The following is a 19133-nucleotide window of genomic DNA, read 5'->3' on the forward strand; positions in this document are numbered from 1 at the left end:
AAAATCGATATATTTTGTTATGGTTTGAAAATGAAAAATATCAAAATGGCCCCCGCATGCTTTAATTTTTCCGTGTGTGGCCCTCAGTGGAAAAAGTTTGGACACCCCTGCTCTAGAGGTAAAAAAGCGCTGAAAAAATCAAATGAATTCACCTCACTTCACTATGCTCAGAAAGTACTTAAATACACACACTGAAATCTTTTTATTGTATTTAAACATTTGTTTATTAGATTTAAGACATATAAAGTCCACAAATACAATTAAACACATTGCAAATGTTCTTTTTTTCTCCCCAAACAAGTAACCCACTTATTACAAAGTTGCTGGAAAGAGGAAAACATTTAGTCAATGTATAAATCTTTAATGTTGTTGATCCCCAGAATTGACCATCTTAAAAAGGCACTATCGACAAGAGAGGGAGGGAAAGTATTGTTAGTAGTAATGGGTGCAAGATTAGAAATAGTCTGTATAACAAAATAGCGCTTAAACTGAACCCAAATTCTTAGTAAGATTTTTATGATTGGATTTTTTGTAAAAGCGCAAGTAGAAGAGTGGATGGGAGAGTGAACCACAGCCCTAAGAGGTACTGGTATAGTTGTTAGCTTCCATAACCAGCCACAATGGAGGGGGATCAAATGCTTCATAGCCAATATTTAAGAATTCCAATGTTGGTGTAGTAAACCCGCATCAGCGGCGTTTGATTGGTGAAATGGAGTCAAACATCACTAAAGCTTACGTTGGATTGGCGAAACAGGGTCGTGTGACAGTCCTTGCCAGAAGAAGGCTCGCTGATGAATGAATACATCTTTTCAAGACCTAATCAATATATTATAAGTAATTATGATATAAATAAATGTAATGATCAGAATGAAACTCAATGCAACGGAGTTAAATTAGCGTTTCTTCTTCACAAAAATATTTAAGTAAAAGTAAATAATATGTTACATTTAAACTACTCTGACAAGTAAAAAATGTTTTCAAAAAGTTACTTAAGTAAATGTAAAGGAGTAAATGTAGTGAGTTACTACCCACATCTGGTATAATGTATTGTGTACGTGTGTCTGTACTGCATGTCTACTTGATAGATGAAGACGAGGCTTTGTTGCTGTCGAGCTAATAGTAGTAACTACTGTACATCACAATCACAGCTCTGTTGTCGACAGCTGTTGCGCGTGGCTTCTTCCTGTTTGGGCGGCGACGTCATTATTCTCAGGTATTCTGGCTACTTCCTACGCCTCATGGAAACAACAATGGAAGTTGCAACACCTTAAAAATGTGTGTATTGTTACGTGAAAGTAAATGAAAGTAAAATAATAATATAATGGATGTATACAGCATACATTTGGGTGTTGTAATCTTTTTATGGATGGTATGTAGAGGAGACACAGACAGCGTGGATCTACGGGAGCTTTATTTTTTAACTCGCATGTAAGTAAATGCCCCACAGCATCAATTCCGGTCTTTCAACAACCACTTTTTCTTTGGAATCAAAATATATATTTATATATTACATATAGTCTATTTTTTGCGCCCTATTGACAAGTGATGCAACAAAAATTTGGTCGTGTTGAATAGAAACAGAAACCGGGTGTTGTGATGAAATATTCATTTCCGCTGGCGACTGCGTATTTCCGGCGCATACAAATGACGTAGCTCTCAAAGCTGACGGAAAAAATCACATTCAGGTCGCATTGCGTTTAGACTGAAGTCACATTTGAAAATATCAAATTCCAATGGGGTTCAGGACTACCTCCTGATGTGGCCTGAATCTGATGCCAAAAGATCGATTTGAAGCACTTTGGAGTGTTTAAACTGGAAAAAAAATATCAGGGGCCGTACTTATCAAGCTTCTTAGAGTGCCATTTTACACTTAAGTCCTGAGAATTTGCGAAATTTAGTCCTACTCTCAAACTTAAGAATAAAAGCTTTTTATCAACGTTCTTAAGTCTAAGAATCACTCCTACTCTCCACGATATTTAAGAGACCTTCAGAGGTGTCTTAAGTGGTTAGGAGTTGCCAGCAGGGGATGGCACTGAGGCGAGAGAGACGTGCGCGAACATTCAGGGAACGGAACAATGTTTTGTTTTTTTTGATGACGAGCAGCTGATCAAACGGTATCGTTTAGACAGAGCGGATATTATTTTTGTCACAGATTTAATACTTTTCGATTCCTTGTTGATTTCTGCATGTGGCTGCAGTGGGCTAGTATGTATAGAGCCACCCACACCAGTTTCAAATTAGTTGCCTAATTAATGAATTGGAAAGAAAATGTTATGAGAGTAGCGTATGTGTGTGGCCGTGAGGTGAGTGACGTCAGTGAGTGTGTGGGCGAGAGAAGAGAGGGAGCGGTAGCGTGAGTGCCGGCGGGGACTAGTTTGTTTTGTATTATTTTGTAGTTTATTGTCAAAATATACACTCCCATTGTCCACTTAAATATTTCCAAGATATTTCTTTATTCTTAGACAACGGATTCCCTTCCGTGATTGGTCATTTCTATGGACACAGAAATGACGTCATCTAAAATTCCGTTTACGGCACATAGTAATGTCGTAATTCAGCTCTGAGTGTGACACTTAAGATTCAGTCCTACACTTCGCTGAAAGTGTGAGTAAGACGCTTGATAACTAACTTTTAAGTGCAGCTTTCAGCGAAGAATTTATTTACTCTTAAGTCAACTCTTAGCAGACTTCTTAGGAGTAATTCTAAGAAGCTTGATAAGTACGGCCCCAGATCTGTGTCACTTGAGGGCAAACATTTTTTATTTGGTGTGCAGTGTAAACAGGGCCATTATTATCATTATTAAATGTGCTTAAAAAGTACTTATGCACACTAAACCTTTTTAACCAACTTGTATTTAAAAGGGAAAAAAGATAATATATTTTAAAATATGTTTATCTTCTTCCATTTTAATTTCTTAAAGTTTTGGTGTTTTTTCATTTGTGAAGGAAAAGCAGGTGTTGTGTGCTTTATTGATTTATTTGATGTCACACGAGTTCCTTTCCTATATTATATTTGTGTCCTAATTTTGAGGATGCAAAGGCAGATTTTGAGGACAGAAAAATATTTGGCAAGCACAGACATTATATTTTGAAAATAAACTTAAGCCAAAAATAAAAATGTTTGAGCGAATATCGATGTATTTTTTGCACAATAAAAGTGTTTGCATTTTCGCTGATATCCATATTAACACTCAGACCTATGTGCTCTCTGTGCATTCGGATTTTTTTTCCACACTCGCTCAGATTTTTGCTCGCACAAGTTTAGACACAATGTTATATTTGTGTCAAAATAGACAATGAACCGTAGCACCACTATAATACACCGATTGCGCCAGGCGCTTTGAACCCTCAAAAACAGTACAAGAGAGCTTCTGAGGAGGGTCAACAACCATTAGTAGAGCAGCATGATATCCTGCGGAATAATCTGTTCACCCTCCGTAGTGCAAAGTGGCACAGGAGGCGGGGAAGACACATCACAAGTGCAAACAGAGTCCGCGTGCAAGCAAAATCAGTTTGCACGAGTGTTTTAGTTTTTTTACGCACAGGGATATTGCACGGTTTTGATGCCTTACTTCTCCTCAACGTTTTTTTGATGCTCCTTTGGCAGAAATTCCACCCTCAAGTCTTTTGAAAAGATGCCACAAGCTTGGCATCGTTGAGTATTTTCAACCATTCTTTTTCCTGTCACCTTTCAATATATTTCAAGTGTCGGTCCTGAATGCTTCACGTAAGGACTGCAGATTATTTCAACAAGCTGCCCCTCCAAACCAACAGGGGGCAGCATATAACATAACCAATATGTGAAAAGAGATGATAACTTTATTAGGTAAAAAATGTGATAGATGATAGACCAGGGGTAGGGAACCTATGGCTCTAGAGCCAGATGTGGCTCTAGAGCCAGATGTGGCTCTTTTGATGACTGCATCTGGCTCTCAGATAAATCTTAGATGACATTGCTTAAATTGGTACTTTAATCTTTAATCTTTTAACACGATAATTAATGAATAATTCCGCTGGTAATCACAGTGTTAAAAATAACGACTACAAAGCCATCAACAAAACCATGCAGCACCAGAAGTCGCATTAATGGTAATTAAGTATTTAATTTATTATTGGTTACCTTCAGAATAACAATGTTATTAAAAAGAATAAGAGACTTATTATACTGTAAAAATGTTGGTCTTACTTAAAAATGCACGCATTTAGTTGTATTCAGTAGAGATGTCCGATAATGGCTTTTTTGCCGATATTCCGATATTGTCCAACTCTTAATTACCGATACCGATATCAACCGATACCGATACATACAGTCGTGAAATTAACACATTATTATGCCTAATTTTGTTGTGATGCCCCGCTGGATGCATTAAACAATGTAACAAGGTTTTCCAAAATAAATCAACTCAAGTTATGGAAAAAAATGCCACCATGGCACTGCCATATTTATTATTGAAGTCACAAAGTGCATTATTTTTTTAACATGCCTCAAAACAGCAGCTTGGAATTTGGGACATGCTCTCCCTGAGAGAGCATGAGGAGGTTGAGGTGGGCGGGGTTGAGGTGGGGGGGGGGGTAGCGGGGGGTATATTGTAGCGTCCCGGAAGAGTTAGTGCTGCAAGGGGTTCTGGGTATTTGTTCTGTTGTGTTTATGTTGTGTTACGGTGCGGCTGTTCTCCCGAAATGTGTTTCTCATTCTTGTTTGGTGTGGGTTCACAGTGTGGCGCTTATTTGTAACAGTGTTAAAGTTGTTTATACGGCGACCCTCAGTGTGACCTGTATGGCTGTTGACCAAGTATGCTTGCATTCACTTGTGTGTGTGAAAAGCCGTAGATATTATGTGATTGGGCCGGCACGCAAAGGCAGTGCCTTTAAGGTTTATTGGCGCTCTGTACTTCTCCCTATGTCCGTGTACCACTCCGTACAGCGGCGTTTTAAAAAGTCATACATTTTACCTTTTGAAACCGATACCGATAATTTTGAAACCGATAATTTCCGATATTACATTTTAAAGCATTTATCAGCCGATAATATCGGCAGTCCGATATTATCGGACATCTCTAGTATTCAGTGTTAAAAAATATTATATGGCTCTCATGGAAATACATTTTAAAATATTTGGCTTTCATGGCTCTCTCAGCCAAAAAGGTTCCCGACCCCTGTGATAGACTAACTAAGCCCCGCCCCATTTTTCCTTTTTCAGTTCTACCCATTGCCTCCCTGGAGCCGGTGGTCCTGACGGAGGGTCAGCCGTTCAGCGTGGCCGCCTCTTGTCGTGCCGTGGGCCGCCCGCAGCCCACCCTCTCTTGGGACACTGACCTGCCAGGCCTATCCCAGAACCGCACCAACGAGGGCGGCTCCGTGTCCAGCTACTACTCCCTCCACCCGCTCCGCAGCATGAACGGGAAGCGGCTCGACTGCCTGGTGCAGCATCCCTCCCTGGAACGCCCGCGTAGGATCTCCAACCAGGTCGTGGTCCACTGTGAGTACACACCTGGTTGAAGCTTTTGTTTGAAAAGTCACAAATATTTGGGTTGTGTTATAATTAAGAAAACCTATCTATAAGGTTTCAGTTGAATAACTAGGCCGTATGAACTGTAAATTAGAGGAAAAATCTGCTGTTTGTGTGTTTAGCGTTGTCTTTTTATGCTGTTGTCTGCATGTTTGTCACCTGGTGTGCTTGTTCTTGTGAGATCCCCCAGATGCCGTCATCTCTGCCTCGACAGACGATTGGTTTGCCGGGTTGGAGCAAGCGACGCTCGACTGCGATGTTGGCGGCGGCTTCCCAGCGCCCCAAAATATCACCTGGATGCGGTAAGACATGTTGGCACAACCGCAGCACGGTCGCACACATTTGCCCAATCTCTAACCAACACATTTTACACAGAAATTAGGCTATTTTCAGAAAGAAGTATGTCATGCCTGCGTGCAATATCACAACAAATGGCAATCATATGGTTATTGTCAGTCCTATCAGAAAACAAAGACTAAAACGAACTACAACCAACCAGGCCTGGCCCTAACCAATCTGGCGCCCTAGGCAAGATTTTAGGTGGCGCCCCCCCACATCGGCAGTGAAGTGTATATACTCACAAGAAACCGAATAGCTTTGTCTTTGACCTTTTTTTTACTTAAAGAAAGCAAATTAACATATTATATGAGAATGTTATGTTATGATTATCTTTAACCGAATCACAGCAGTGCTCAAATTAAAAAAACAGCATTCCCTCTCATGTGATATTGCTTAATTAACATTAATGATGTGCACTTTAACAACTAGGCTTACAACTATACCTAATATATAAAGGGGTGAAAAAGTGACTATTACCTGCAGGGCAAACATTAGCTAACCAGAAGGCAATAACAATGTAAACAAAAAACACCTGCTTAAAAGATCTAATACAAATGTCCCTGAGGAATGTAAGGTGGGAGTACTGTAATTACCTAACGTTACATTATTATTTTCCATAACAATTTAGCCCCCTCCACAATATTAACCCGACGTTAAAACAGAACTAGCTATTTATTGATGAGCAATTGCAGAATCATGTAACATTAGCTTAATGCTAAAAAGCCAGGTTACTATCACATTCTGTAACAGACAAATAATTTAATGTAGGCTAACGTTACCTACCTGCTACCTCTGTCTTTTTCTCGTTTCTCCTCCTCTTCTTTTATATTTTTTCTTCCCTGGGCACCTGACAGTTTTGGCCGTTTTGACATCTTGTGTTGATTTTTTGATGTGGTGACGTCCAAAAAGAGTCATGATACGGGAAGGGAGGCGGCGCACCGTGCCGTTTCTCCAACATTTGTGGCACTGGCGTGGCGCCCCCTGATGGACGGCGCCCTTAGCATTTGCCTATACGGCCTATGCCACGGGCCGGCCCTGCAACCAACAATAGTGTTCTTGTTCCTATTACTATTTAAAACAGAAGAATATGCTTGTTCCTGTGTTGGCCGTCAAACAGTCCTCAGCTCTTTTGGACTCACTACTTTGGATACCTAAATGGCTAAGCCTCGTGTCAAACATAGTTCTACGCAAATTTGTTTTTATGAGCGTAAGAGCTGAAAAGCTTTGTTCACATGTAGCACTGCTTACAGGAAGGGCTACAGCTATTTTACAAAATCTAAACAGTTCATGCAACATTTCCTGATAATGTTCCAAAACATAGTAAGAGCTGTTATGCTCAGTCAGAAAATCATACACAAATTCAAAAACCAAGTATCACAGTTAACGCTAAAGTAGCAGCCTAATCACGGTTATGTCAAATATATATTGTAACTAAATGTCTTACGTTTAGTCACTGATCATCATCATCAATCCAAAAATAATGCCCGCCACCCAGATATGTGCGTGTCGAATAGAATTGCGTCTTATGTTATGTTATGTTATTTTCATTTATCATGCGCCCCCCAACCAACTGTTACATCAGCCTGGGGCGCAGCCCGAATGGAGAAACAAAAAAACCCAAAAAAAAATCAGAGACTGAGACACACAAAGGAATCTAAACTAAACATTTAAGACTCACAATGAAAACATAAATTAAAAGTAATCTGCGGTAAAAAGGTGAGTTTTAAGCCGTACTCTATCCCAATATGGGCCCGCCGAATCCAACAATTAAGATTGCCCGTCAATTTGTGCGCACACTGTGCATCGGATAAGATTGCCCGACACCCGAATATGTGCGTTACGGCCGAATCCGCCGATTAAGTTTGCTTAGAAAAATGAGTCACTATATTATGAAACTTTTTTTTTTTTGCCATCATCCTGTAAATGTTCATTTCCAGAGCTAAAGCCTCAGTACACAACACGCAAAGTTGCCAAAGATGTTGATTGTTCAGTCAGCTGCGTCTAAAATGATGAATCAAGTACAAAACATGGGAAGGCTGTAAAAAGCAAGCATACTGGTAGACCAATGTAAACATCAAAGCGTCAAGACTGAAAACTTAAAGCCATTTGTCTTGAAAACAGAAAATGCACAGAAAACGGTAGTCGCCATTTGTGATCGAACTATAAGAAACCGCCTAAGGAAACGGGATTTAAATACAAAAAAGCAAACGAACGCCGTCATTAACATCTAAACGGAAAAAAACAAGTTTCCAACGGGCAAAGGAAAAGCAATCATAGACTATGGACTGGCTGGATGAAAGTCCATTCAGTAATGAATCGCGAATCTGCATTGGGTGAGGTGATGATGCTGGGACTTTTGTCTGGTGCCGTTCCAATGAGATCTATGAGGACGACTGTCCGAGGAAAACGGGCACATTTCCACAGTCAGTGATGATATGGGGCTGCATGTGAGGTAATGGCGCTAGGGCAGGGGTCGGCAACCCGCGGCTCTTTGACAACACTGATGCGGCTCAGCTACATACTTGCCGACCCCCCCGATTTTCCCAGGAGACTTATGGATCCCAGTGCCTCTCCTAGATAACTCCCAGGGGAAATATAATCCTATTTTCACTCTAATTACTAAATTAAGGGCGTGCCCTAATTGCACTGCAGTAATTGTCCTCTATAGCATTTACAAACAGTGTGCCAGCCCGGCTACGTGTTGTACGTATTTTTTACTTGCACACGTAGGAGACAGCAAAGCATACTTAGTCATCAGCCACACAGCTTACACTGACGGTAGCCGTATAAAACAACTTTAACACTGTTACGTTACAAATATGCGCCACACTGTGAACCCACACCAAAAAAGAATGAAAAACACATTTCTGGAGAACATCCCACCGTAACACAACATAAACACAACACAACCAATACCCAGAATCCCATGCAGCCCTAACTCATCCGGTCTAGATTATACACCCCCGCTACCACCAAACCCCCCCCCTCCCCCTCCGTGCGTCGGTTGAGCGGAAGAGTTAGTGCTGCATGGGATTCTGGGTATTTTTTGTGTTGTGTTTATGTTGTGTTACAGTGCAGATGTTCTCCAGAAATGTGTTTGTCATTCTTTTTTGGTGTGGGTTCAAAGTGTGGCGCATATTTGTAACGTAACAGTGTTAAAGTTGTTTTATACGGCTACCGTCAGTGTAAGCTGTGTGGCTGCTGACCTAGTACGCCTTGCTGTCACTTACGTGAGCAAGCTGAAGCTGCATTCTACATGTGGTCGAGCAGGTACACTGTTTGGGCAGGGTATAGAGGGCGCCAAAAGCAGCGCCATCACGCCCTGATATTCGGGAGTCTCCCGGAAATAATGAGAGGGTTGGCAAGTATGACGCTATCAAGCGCCATTCATTCAAAACTCGCGGGCCGCACTAACATCAAATTTCCATATTAAAGTGCATGCCGGTGCATTTGTCTGAGACCGGTGCGTGTGTCTGAGACCCCTGGTTAACATAGCACAAAGCAATTTAAGCTTTGTATGCAGTGTTTTTCATTTAAAATTTTGAATTTTTTTTGTGGCTCCCATTATTTTCTTTGATTTGTGAAACTTGCCAAAATGGCTCTTTGAGTGGTAAAGGTTGCCGACCCCTGCGCTAGGGAGATGGCTGCCGTTACTACTACAATAAATGCACAAGTTTACATCGACATTTTGGACACTTTTTTTATTCCATCAATCGGAAGGATGTTTGGGAATGACAATGCAGCTTTAATCTGAATTAGTATGCATGCTCAAAAACAATAGTGTTCTTGTTCCTGGTATCTTTAATGCCGCAAGACACATTATTTTAAAGTCTCTGTCCCACGCTGGCAGACAAATCATGTGTCTCTGAGCTTGTTTTGTCTTTAACATGCGTTACACATACTCACAGAATGCACTTATCACACAAACATCACAGCCTTGGCAATGCTCAGAAAACGCATCTCAGTTCTTTTTTGTTTGTAAAGAAGCCAAATACCATCTATATGGAGCACAAAATGTAAAAATGTTGACCAAAAACAGATTATAGCGTGTGAATATTGGACTCCATGCTTTAGCTGCGAGCTTTATTATCACCAATAGAGATGTCCGATAATGGCTTTTTTGCCGATATCCGATATTCCGATGTTGTCCAACTCTTAATTACCGATTCCAATATCAACCGATACGATATATACAGTCGTGGAATTAACACATTATTATGCTTAATTTTGTTGTGATGCCCGCTGGATGCATTAAACAATGTAACATGGTTTTCCAAAATAAGAGAACAACTTCAACTCAAGTTATGGAAAAAAGTGCCAACATGGCACTGCCATATTTATTATTGAAGTCACAAAGTGCATTATTTTTTTTTAACATGCCTCAAAACAGCAGCTTGGAATTTGGGACATGCTCTCCCTGAGATAATCCTGATACCCACTACAACTATGGGAAATACTATACTTTGACTTTCACAAAGTGCATTATTTTTTTATTTTTTTTAAACATGCCTCAAAACAACAGCTACAAAAACAATGAAGGCACACAGCTTCAGTCCAGAGTATACTAGAGTAATAAAGTAAATAACATAGTCCTCCTTTAGTGCAAGGGTGCCTGGCATACTGTATAACAGGAAATTATAAACTGGGCTCAATCTGCCCAGCTCTATTGTATTTGTATGAGTAACACAAATGTGCTGCAAGCTAGTGCTGAGTGCTTGAAGTGGCCTACCAGTCAGTCAGAGCTTCTGAAATGCTGCGTTGAGACAGGGCACCTCCGTTCATTGCAAGCTGCAAAGTGTGCGCCATGCAGGGCAGACTAGCCACACCAAACTCCACCGTAGTTTTTGACATACTGCGTGCGTTGTCCCTGACCACAACGTGGGCTTTCGCCTTGGGGTGGTTTTTGTTGTATTTTTGTTTTTTCTCGGCGGAGTCTTTAAGCGACAACTGTGTGGTGCTACTTTTTTTCGGTGTTTGCTTTTCATCCATCTTCCGCTTGTATTCATCGTGTATCTCCTTATGATTCTTGAAGAGGTGGGAGATCAAATTGCTCGTATTAAAGGAAGACGTCTTGGTTCCTCCTCGCATAACCAACTTTTTGCAGTCATTGCAAATTGCCAGTTTTTTATCCGTCAGACACACTTTAAAATAATCCCAAACCATAGACACGGTGTCGTTAGTCAGTCACCGAGCGAGCGAGCGAGCTTGTTAGCCACGGCTACAGCACCGGCAACAACACACTCTTGTTGTTGTTATGCTCCGCTCGCAGCGGTTTGATGAGGTCATCAAGCGTCGCCAGTAAACCTCTCATGCTGCAGTAGTGCTGCAACTCCTGTGTTGTGTGTGGGAGAAGGGAGAGGGGAGGGGCTGCTGACTGGGAGACGCAACTGCTGTGTACTTCTCCCTACGTACAGCGGCGTTTTTAAAAAAGTAATTAATTTTACTTTTTTAAAACCGATACCGATAATTTCCGATATTACATTTTAAAGCATTTATCGGACATCTCTAATCACCAAGTTTACTTCGTTTTTTACGACAAACAATTCAATAAGTCATGTCAGGCATCAGTATTTTAGCATCAAACAACGCTACAAGCTAGTTTAGCATGGTTATTGCTTGCTGTAGTTTAGGGGTGGCAAATGTATTCTTATTTAGGGTCACATCGCAATTATGGGTGCTATCAGAGAGCAAGAGTGAAGTGAATATATACTGTGAAGTGAATCCTATGAATTTTATAAACCTATACACTAATAGTCTCATCACATTGTGTAGGGATTTGATTATTATATTTTTTACTAACAGGTCGATGACAACTTGCTTTGAAATCCTAAGTCAAGGTGACAAGCAGATGTTTCAATATTTATTTTTGATCACCCCTCTTGCCCCCAAAAATGCTTGGGGGCATGCTTTTGTTGTACGACCAAATAATATTAGTGTTTCGAAGATATGCAATTGCATGCAGTACATTTCTTTTGTCAAAATTGGAGAGAAAAAAATAAATTTAACCAGAAAAATTAAAGGCCTACTGAAATGTTTTTTTTTTATTTAAACGGGAATAGCAGATCCATTCTATGTGTCATACTTGATCATTTCGCGATATTGCCATATTTTTGCTGAAAGGATTTAGTAGAGAAAATCGACGATAAAGTTCGCAACTTTTGCTCGCTGATAAAAAAAAAGCCTTGCCTGTACCGGAAGTAGCGTGACGTCACAGGAGCTAGTATTCCTCACAATTCCCCGTTGTTTACAATGGAGCGAGAGAGATTCGGACCGAGAAAGTGATGATTGCCCCATTAATTTGAGCGAGGATGAAAGATTCGTAGATGAGGAACGTTACAGTGAAGGACTTGAGAGGCAGTGATGGACGTATCTTTTTTCGCTCTGACCGTAACTTAGGTACAAGCTGGCTCATTGGATTCTACACTCTCCTTTTTCTATTGTGGATCACGGATTTGTATTTTAAACCACCTCACATACTATATCCTCTTGAAAATGAGAGTCGAGAACGCAAAATGGACATTCAGTGCCTTTTATCTCCACGACAATACATCGGCGAAATGCTTTAGCTACGAGCTAACGTGATAGCATCTTGCTTTAACTGCATATAGAAACAAAAAAAATAAACCCCTGACTGGAAGGATAGATAGAAAATCAACAATACTATTAAACCGTGGACATGTAAATACACGGTTAATGCTTTCCAGGCTGGCGAAGGTTAACAATGCTGTGCTAACGACGCCATTGAAGCTAACTTAGCAACCGGACCGCACAGAGCTATGCTAAAAACATTAGCTCTCCACCTACGCCAGCCAGCCCTCATCTGCTCATCAACACCCGTGCTCACCTGCGTTCCAGCGATCGGCAGAAGGACGAAGGACTTCACCCGATGCGTTTGGCGGCCCGGAGACGTAGGAAGTCAAGGTGAGGTCGGCGGCTAGCGCGGCTAGCGCGGCTAGCGCGGCTAGCGCTCCAACAAAGTCCTCCTGGTTGTGTTGCTGTAGTCCGCTGCTAATACACCGATCCCACCTACAACTGTCTTCTTTGCAGCCTTCATTGTTCATTAAACAAATTGCAAAAGATGTCCAGAATACTGTGGAATTATGAAATGAAAACAGAGCTTTTTGTATAGGATTCTACGGGGTACCATAACTTCCGTTACTCTGACTTTGTCACGCGCATGCGTCATCATACCGCGACGTTTCAGCCGGATATTTCCCGGGAAATTTTAAATGTCACTTTATAAGTTAACCCGGCCGTATTGGCATGTGTTGCAATGTTAAGATTTCATCATTGATATATAAACTATCAGACTGCGTGGTCGGTAGTAGTGGCTTTCAGTAGGCCTTTAAGCCCTTTATTGGAAATGTTGTGGCGGGCCACGTGAAATGTTGTGGTTGGCCAGGTCTGGCCCTTTGAGTTTGACACCTGTGCTGTAGTTAGTGTAAAGATTTATTCAATAATCAGCCAGAGGAGTTAAAAAACATCAATAAAGACTAGACGGTTAAACTGAAATTACACTTACAATCCTGAGAAAGGATAACAGTTTGAATACGTGTGTAAAAATGTTTTTATTGAAGTTGTTTGTTTGATAAATCCAAATGTAGAATTGTGAGAGGTGCAGCTCTATCTGCATCTATCATCTTCTTCCTGCTCCTCCTTTGTGCAGCTTTTCAAAGCTCAGGTAGGCGATGCTTCGGCCCGGTGTAAGCTTGATTGATTGAGACTTTTATTAGTAGATTGCACAGTACAGTACATATTCCGTACAATTGACCACTAAATGGTAGCACCCGAATAAGTTTTTCAACTTGTTTAAGTCGGGGTCCACGTTAATCAATTCATGGTATAAATATATACTATCAGCATAATACAGTCATCACACAAGTTAATCATCAGAGTATATACATTGAATTATTACATTATTTACAATCCGGGGGTGGGATGTGGAGGGGGTTAGGTTTGGTTGATATCAGCACTTCAGTCATCAACAATTATATAATCTGAGAAATGGACATTGTAACAGTGTAGGTCTGACTTGGTAGGATATGTACAGCGAGCAGTGAACATAGTGAGCTCAGAAAGCATAAGAACAAGTATATATATTTGATTATTTACAATCCGGGGAGGTGGGATGTGGTGGGGGGAGGGTGTTAGTCTAGGGTTGTAGTTGCCTGGAGGTGTTCTTTTAGTGTGGTTTTGAAGGAGGGTAGAGATGCACTTTCTTTTACACCTGTTGGGAGTGCATTCCATATTGACGTGGCATAGAAGGAGAATGAGTTAAGACCTTTGTTAGATCGGAATCTGGGTTTAACGTGGTTTGTGGAGCTCCCCCTGGTGTTGTTGAGGTGGTTCCACTGAAAGTGGCAAAGTGAAACTGGAGCAACATGATCTTTCTCTGTGGACTCATCTCTTTTATTCTGTTGGCGGATCCAGTGTTCATTCTATTTGACACTAAGCGCTGACATTTCATATGTTTCTGTTTTCCGCAAGCAAAAACAATCACGTACTGAGTCATCCTTTTGTCTTTGTGACATCTTCGCTAATTCATCCAAACTTTTTTTCCAACAGGAGGGGCGACACTTTGCCAGACGGTGTCTCGGTGGTCGGAGGCAGTCTGACGTTTGAACGAGGCCTCCGCCTGAACGACAGCGGCCTGTATGAGTGTGTGATGACTAACGCAGTTGGCGCGGCAAAGGCTGAGTACTTAATGACGGTGACAGGTGAGGCGATTTTTCACTATGAAAATAGAGGAACAATGTGTCTTTTAAAAAGGAGGTCACAATGGACATACAGTATGTTGAGTCACTACTTGCACTTGCCAAGTATTGAATTTTAGTCATTTTTCTTTTACAAATATAATAAAGCTTAATTTTGAGGTATTTATTGAACCATACACTTTATTTTTCTGCTAACATTTGTCCAAGCTTGTTTAAAAAAACAAAAACAAACAAGTTTAGGGTTATTATAGTTTGTGTACAGCTGGACTGTATCATATTTTTACTGTTTGTTATGGTCATGGTATCATACTGGGAGGTGCACTAAGTGACATCATTGTCTAATTTGCTTAATTGGCCATGCCCCATGTAAATATACTTTTATGGACTTAGTGGGAGAGACTAAAAGTATTTAAAAAACATGAAATGCAAAATGGATGGTTACGGAACGTAATCGTGGTTCTATGAAAAAGGTCAACACGCCACCGTATGATTCACTTTGTGAGTTGTTCAGGAGACAATGTAGCAAATGAATCACATCAAGACCGCCGCCCTGCGGGCGCAATCAGTGCCTGTAAATACAGCTGTGCAATCACCTGTTCAGTCCCTTTTCTCCGACTGAGGCCGAACCTCCTTTTTGAATGACACTACAAGCTGGCGTTTTGACCTTTATTCTTAGAACCACAGTTAAAGGCCTACTGAAATGATTTTTTTAAATTTAAACGGGAATAGCAGATCCATTCTATGTGTCATACTTAATAATTTCGCGATATTGCCATATTTTTGCTGAAAGGATTTAGTAGAAAAAATCGACAATAAAGTTCGCAACTTTTGCTCGCTGATAAAAAAAGCCTTGCCTGTAGCGGAAGTAGCGTGACGTCACAGGAGCTAGTATTCCTCACAATTCCCCGTTGTTTACAATGGAGCGAGAGAGATTCGGACCGAGAAAGTGATGATTACCCCATTAATTTGAGCGAGGATGAAAGATTCGTAGATGAGGAACGTTACAGTGAAGGACTTGAGAGGCAGCGATGGACGTATCTTTTTTCGCTCTGACCGTAACTTAGGTACAAGCTGGCTCATTGGATTCCACACTCTCCTTTTTTTATTGTAGATCACGGATTTGTATTTTAAACCACCTGGGATACTATATCCTCTTGAAAATGAGAGACGAGAACGCGAAATGGACATTCAGTGCCTTTTACATCGGCGAAATGCTTTAGCTACGAGCTAACGTGATAACATCTTGCTTTAACTGCATATAGAAACAAAAGAAATAAACCCCTGACTGGAAGTATAGATAGAAAATCAACAATACTATTAAACCGTGGACATGTAAATACACGGTTAATGCTTTCCAGGCTGGCGAAGGTTAACAATGCTGTGCTAAGGACGCCATTGAAGCGAACTTAGCAACCGGATTGCACAGAGCTATGCTAAAAACATTAGCTCTCCACCTACGCCAGCCAGCCCTCATTTGCTCATCAACACCCGTGCTCACCTGCGTTGCAGCGATCGGCAGAAGGACGAAGGACTTCACCCGATGCGTTTGGCGGCCCGGAGACGTAGGAAGTCAAGGTGAAGTCGGCGGCTAGCGCGGCTAGTGCGGCTAGCGCTCCAACAAAGTCCTCCTGGTTGTGTTGCTGTAGTCCGCTGCTAATACACCGATCCCACCTACAACTGTCTTCTTTGCAGCCTTCATTGTTCATTAAAAAAATTGCAAAAGATGTCCTGAATACTGTGGAATTATGAAATGAAAACAGAGCTTTTTGTATAGGATTCTACGGGGTACCATAACTTCCGTTACTCGGACTTCGTCACGCGCATACGTCATCATACCGCGATGTTTCAGCCGGATATTTCCCGGGAATTTTAAAATGTCACTTTATAAGTTAACCCGGCCGTATTGGCATGTGTTGCAATGTTAAGATTTCATCATTGATATATAAACGAATATAGTTGTACACGTTGGCTCCAATGACACTAGAATGAGACAGTCAGAGATTACAAAGAGAAACATAGCCAGGACTTGTGATCTCGCCAGAAAGATGTCCAGGCATCGAGTAATTGTCTCTGGCCCCCTGCCTGCGAGAGGCAATGATGAGAGATATAGCAGATTAGTCTCGCTTAACAAGTGGTTGGCCTGCTACTGTAGGCAGCAGGGACTAACGTTTATTGATAACTGGCCCTCTTTCTGGGGCAAACCAGGCTTGCTGATGAGAGACGGCCTTCACCCTAACCAGGAAGGCGCCATCATCCTGTCTAGAAACATAGACTACTATTTAAGTCTCACTTGACTGACTACACTAGAGCAAGCCCGGTCACAGGCAATTACAATGTCTGTTAGTCCGGGTGAGGAGTCAGTTAAGCTAGAACTAGCCAGCGCCAGGCTGGATAATCCATGTACGCATAGCAATTCTCTTAGAATAATACACAATTCACATAATGTTTTTTCTGTTGTGTCTGTGTCAGAGGTGGACATGCATTCTACTGAGGTGGCAAATTATGATATGTCCAGTCTATTGCAGCACCAAGCAAACAATCGGAAAATTCCCGTCATATCAATTCCTAGATATGGTCGAAACTATTTAAAGTGCACTACGCATAATAAACGCAACATTGTTAATATTGCCACTACGGATAATCTTAACAAAAACTCGTCAAAACAGCCCAATACCTATAATATGGGCTTTTTAAACATAAGATCATTGTCTCCCAAGGCGTTATTGGTTAATGAGGTCATTAGAGACAACAATCTTAACGTCATTGGTCTTAGCGAAACCTGGCTCAAACCGGACGAATTTTTTGCGCTCAATGAGGCATCTCCTCCTAACTATACGAATGCGCATGTTGCCCGCCCTCTTAAAAGGGGAGGGGGTGTCGCACTAATATACAATGAAAATTTCAACCTTACCCCTAACCTAAATAATAAATATAAATCGTTTGAGGTGCTTACTATGAGGTCTGTCACACCGCTACCTCTCGACCTGGCTGTTATCTACCGCCCCCCTGGGCCCTATTCGGACTTTATCAGTGAATTCTCAGAGTTCGTTGCTGATCTAGTGACGCACGCCGACAATATAATCATAATGGGGGACTTTAATATCCATATGAATACCCCATCGGACCCTCAGTGCGTGGCGCTCCAAACCATAATTGATAGCTGTGGTCTTACACAAATAATACATGAACCCACGCATCGCAACGGTAATACAATAGATCTAGTGTTTGTCAGGGGTGTCACCACCTCCAAAGTTATGATACTTCCATATACTAAAGTAATGTCCGATCATTACCTTATAAAATTTGAAGTTTTGACTCTTTGTCAACAAGCTAATAATAATAATAACTGCTATAGCGGCCGCAACATTAATGCTGCCACAACGATGACTCTTGCTGACCTACTGCCTTCGGTAATAGCACCATTCCCAAATTATGTCGGCTCTATTGATAAACTCACTAACAACTTTGACGATGCCTTGCGCGAAATTATTGATAGTATAGCACCGCTAAAGCAAAAAAGGGCCCCTAAAAGGCGCACCCCATGGTTTACAGAAGAAATTAGAGCTCATAAATTATCATGTAGAAAACTGGAACGCAAATGGCGCGCGACTAAACTTGAGGTTTTCCATCAAGCATGGAGTGATAGTTTAATAACTTATAAACGCATGCTTACCTTAGCTAAAGCTAAATACTACTCAAATCTCATCCGCCTCAACAAAAACGATCCTAAATTTCTGTTTAGTACAGTAGCATCGCTAACCCAACAAGGGACTCCTCCCAGTAGCTCCACCCACTCGGCAGATGATTTTATGAATTTCTTTAATAAGAAAATTGAAGTCATTAGAAAGGAGATTAAAGACAACGCATCCCAGCTACAACTGGGCTCTATTAACACAAATACGACTGTATATACGACGGACACTGCCCTCCAAAATAGTCTCTCTATTTTTGATGAAATAACATTAGAGGAATTATTACAGCGTGTAAGTGGGATAAAACAAACAACATGTTTACTTGACCCACTTCCTGGGAAACTTATCAAGGAACTGTTTGTATTATTAGGTCCATCAGTGTTAAATATTATAAACTTATCACTTTCCTCCGGCACTGTTCCCCTAGCATTCAAAAAAGCGGTTATTCATCCTCTGCTCAAAAGACCTAACCTCGATCCTGACCTCATGGTAAACTACCGACCGGTCTCCCACCTTCCGTTTATTTCCAAAATTCTCGAAAAAACTGTTGCACAGCAGCTAAATGAACACTTAGTGACTAACAATCTCTGTGAACCTTTTCAATCCGGTTTCAGGGCAAATCACTCTACGGAGACAGCCCTCGCAAAAATGACTAATGATCTATTGCTAACGATGGATTCTGATGTGTCATCTATGTTGCTGCTTCTTGATCTTAGCGCCGCTTTCGATACCGTCGATCATAATATTTTATTAGAGCGTATCAAAACACGTATTGGTATGTCAGACTTAGCCTTGTCTTGGTTTAACTCTTATCTTACTGACAGGATGCAGTGCGTCTCCCATAACAATGTGACCTCGGACTATGTCAAGGTAACGTGCG

The 19133-nt window shown here is 41.2% G+C and overlaps 1 protein-coding gene across 4 annotated transcripts in view; it reads left to right on the forward strand.

Annotated features, from left to right (window-relative positions):
* Positions 1 to 19133, forward strand: part of LOC133631127 (nectin-4-like) — a 57518-nt gene that overhangs the window by 22233 nt on the left and 16152 nt on the right. For 3 of the 4 annotated variants that reach the window (XM_062023198.1, XM_062023199.1, XM_062023201.1), the window contains exons 4-6: positions 5200 to 5478; positions 5690 to 5810; positions 14413 to 14564. In XM_062023198.1, coding sequence (XP_061879182.1) covers positions 5200 to 5478; positions 5690 to 5810; positions 14413 to 14564 — 552 coding nt within the window. The remainder of the gene's footprint in view (positions 1 to 5199; positions 5479 to 5689; positions 5811 to 14412; positions 14565 to 19133) is intronic. The other variant, XM_062023200.1, reaches the window with a different exon arrangement.

This window comes from Entelurus aequoreus, linkage group LG16 (genome assembly GCF_033978785.1).
Source record: "Entelurus aequoreus isolate RoL-2023_Sb linkage group LG16, RoL_Eaeq_v1.1, whole genome shotgun sequence".
Lineage (NCBI taxonomy): Eukaryota > Metazoa > Chordata > Actinopteri > Syngnathiformes > Syngnathidae > Entelurus > Entelurus aequoreus.